The sequence below is a fragment of the Eimeria mitis genome, genomic scaffold, assembly GCF_000499745.2.
Source record: "Eimeria mitis Houghton genomic scaffold, Emh_scaff8413, whole genome shotgun sequence".
NCBI classification, from domain to species: domain Eukaryota; phylum Apicomplexa; class Conoidasida; order Eucoccidiorida; family Eimeriidae; genus Eimeria; species Eimeria mitis.
In genome coordinates this window covers 1-1,468 of record NW_013576192.1, presented here as the reverse complement: position 1 = coordinate 1,468, position 1,468 = coordinate 1, and the positions used below count along the sequence as shown (strand labels likewise).

The window sequence follows — 1,468 nt, the reverse complement described above, 5'->3', positions numbered from 1 at the left end:
AGCTGCTGCTAGCTCTGCTGCACCTCCTCAAGGCTCCGCTGCTGATGTCAAAGAGGAGCCAAATGGAGAAAAGTCTTCAGGGGAGGATAGAAGTGGTGCTACATCGGCCAACCCGTCACCGGCGGGTCAGGCTGTGTCAAGAACATCCGAGTGTACGTACACCCCATTGCAGCTGTTAGAAAATGTTTGGCTGCTAGCGGGGGCGGGAGTAGCGGAGCTGCACGGGTTAAACGTTGCCTTCTACGGGGGTGAAGGGCCCCCTGGGCTTTCCTGCTGCAAGTCGGATGCACGCACTGAGCAGCAGCAGCAGGAAGAGGATGAGCAGCAGCAGCAGCAGCAGCAGCAGCAAAAGGAACAGGAGCCTGGCTCTGACGATAGAGGGGCTGCGTTTGCCTTGAGCCTCTCAAGGGGGTGGGGAAACTTTGACGCCTTCAGGGGCCGCATTGATCTCTTGCTAACGGCGAGGCCTCCCCTGGGGGTATTCGATGGGCTTCCTCCTGGCGTGGCGCCAACCCCCCCGGCCCACCAGCAGCAGCAACAGCAGCAGCAGCAGCAGCAGCAGCAGCAAGACGAGCCTGCTAGCGCGGACAGAAAAGAAGGAAGCCCAGCGGATGCTGCGGCTGAGGCGCAGTCAACTAAACCCGAAGGCCTTTAGTAAGCCGTTTTGTTAGAGAGGGGGTCGAAGGTCTTCACCTAATATATTTATTTTTTATATATCTATTGTTTCTGTATCCCATGTGGTGTGTTGTTTATACTTACTTATTGTGCCTCTTTTTGCTTGTTGTATTGAGAAAACTGCTGCTGCTCATGCTGCTGCTGCTGCTGTTGCTGCTGCTGCTGTTGCTGCTATTGTTGCGCTCGCTACAGCACTTGCAGTGTTTCTGCGCTGTCTCTTGGCTTTCTGTGCGCGTAGCAGTACCAATGCTACTGTGCTGCTGCTGCTGCTGCTGCTGCTGTTTATCTTTCGTCCTGAGCCATGGTGTTGCTGCTGTGGGTTTGCTGCTGCAGCTGCAGAGAAAGCAGCTGTCTCGCCGACTTCCTCGAGCCCCGCCACATCGTCTGTAGCGGCCTGGGGCTCTTCTGGCAGAGGCCTCACTTCAGGGGAAGACATTTTGGTGAGATCCTGCATCGACGGCTGCAGCTTCTTTACCTGCGGGCGCTGCTGCTGCTGCTGCTGCTGCTGCTCCTGCTGCCGCTCCTGCTGCTGCTGCTGCTGCTGCTGCTGCTGCAGACGGCATCTCAGTTGTAGCCCCTTGGCTTTTCTCTTTATGGCTGCAGGGGCAGCGCTGCGGCAGGCCGGTGCTGGGCAATGGTTTCTGCTGCTTATGTTGGTGCTGCTGCAGCTGGTGAAGGCTGCTCGTCTGGCTGCCGCTGCATTTGTTTTTTTTTTTTTTTCTGTTTTGCTGCAGGATATTCGATGCGTTTAATTTTGCTGGGGGTGGTAGGAGAAAAGGGCCCCCAAGTGAAG

At 56.3% G+C, this 1,468-nt stretch overlaps 2 protein-coding genes across 2 annotated transcripts; one reads left to right on the top strand and one right to left on the bottom strand.

The window, feature by feature from the left end:
- Positions 1–62: 62 nt before the first annotated feature.
- Positions 63–655, top strand: EMH_0094860 (uncharacterized protein; the record flags this gene model as incomplete). The annotated part of the gene is made up of 2 exons (XM_013502159.1): positions 63–156; positions 255–655. 2 exons carry the CDS (start codon positions 63–65, stop codon positions 653–655), a joined length of 495 nt encoding a protein of 164 aa, XP_013357613.1.
- Positions 656–805: 150 nt separating this feature from the next.
- On the bottom strand, positions 806–1,129 carry EMH_0094850 (uncharacterized protein; the record flags this gene model as incomplete). The annotated part of the gene is made up of 1 exon (XM_013502158.1): positions 806–1,129. One exon carries the CDS (start codon positions 1,127–1,129, stop codon positions 806–808), a length of 324 nt encoding a protein of 107 aa, XP_013357612.1.
- Between the last annotated feature and the right edge of the window lie 339 nt (positions 1,130–1,468).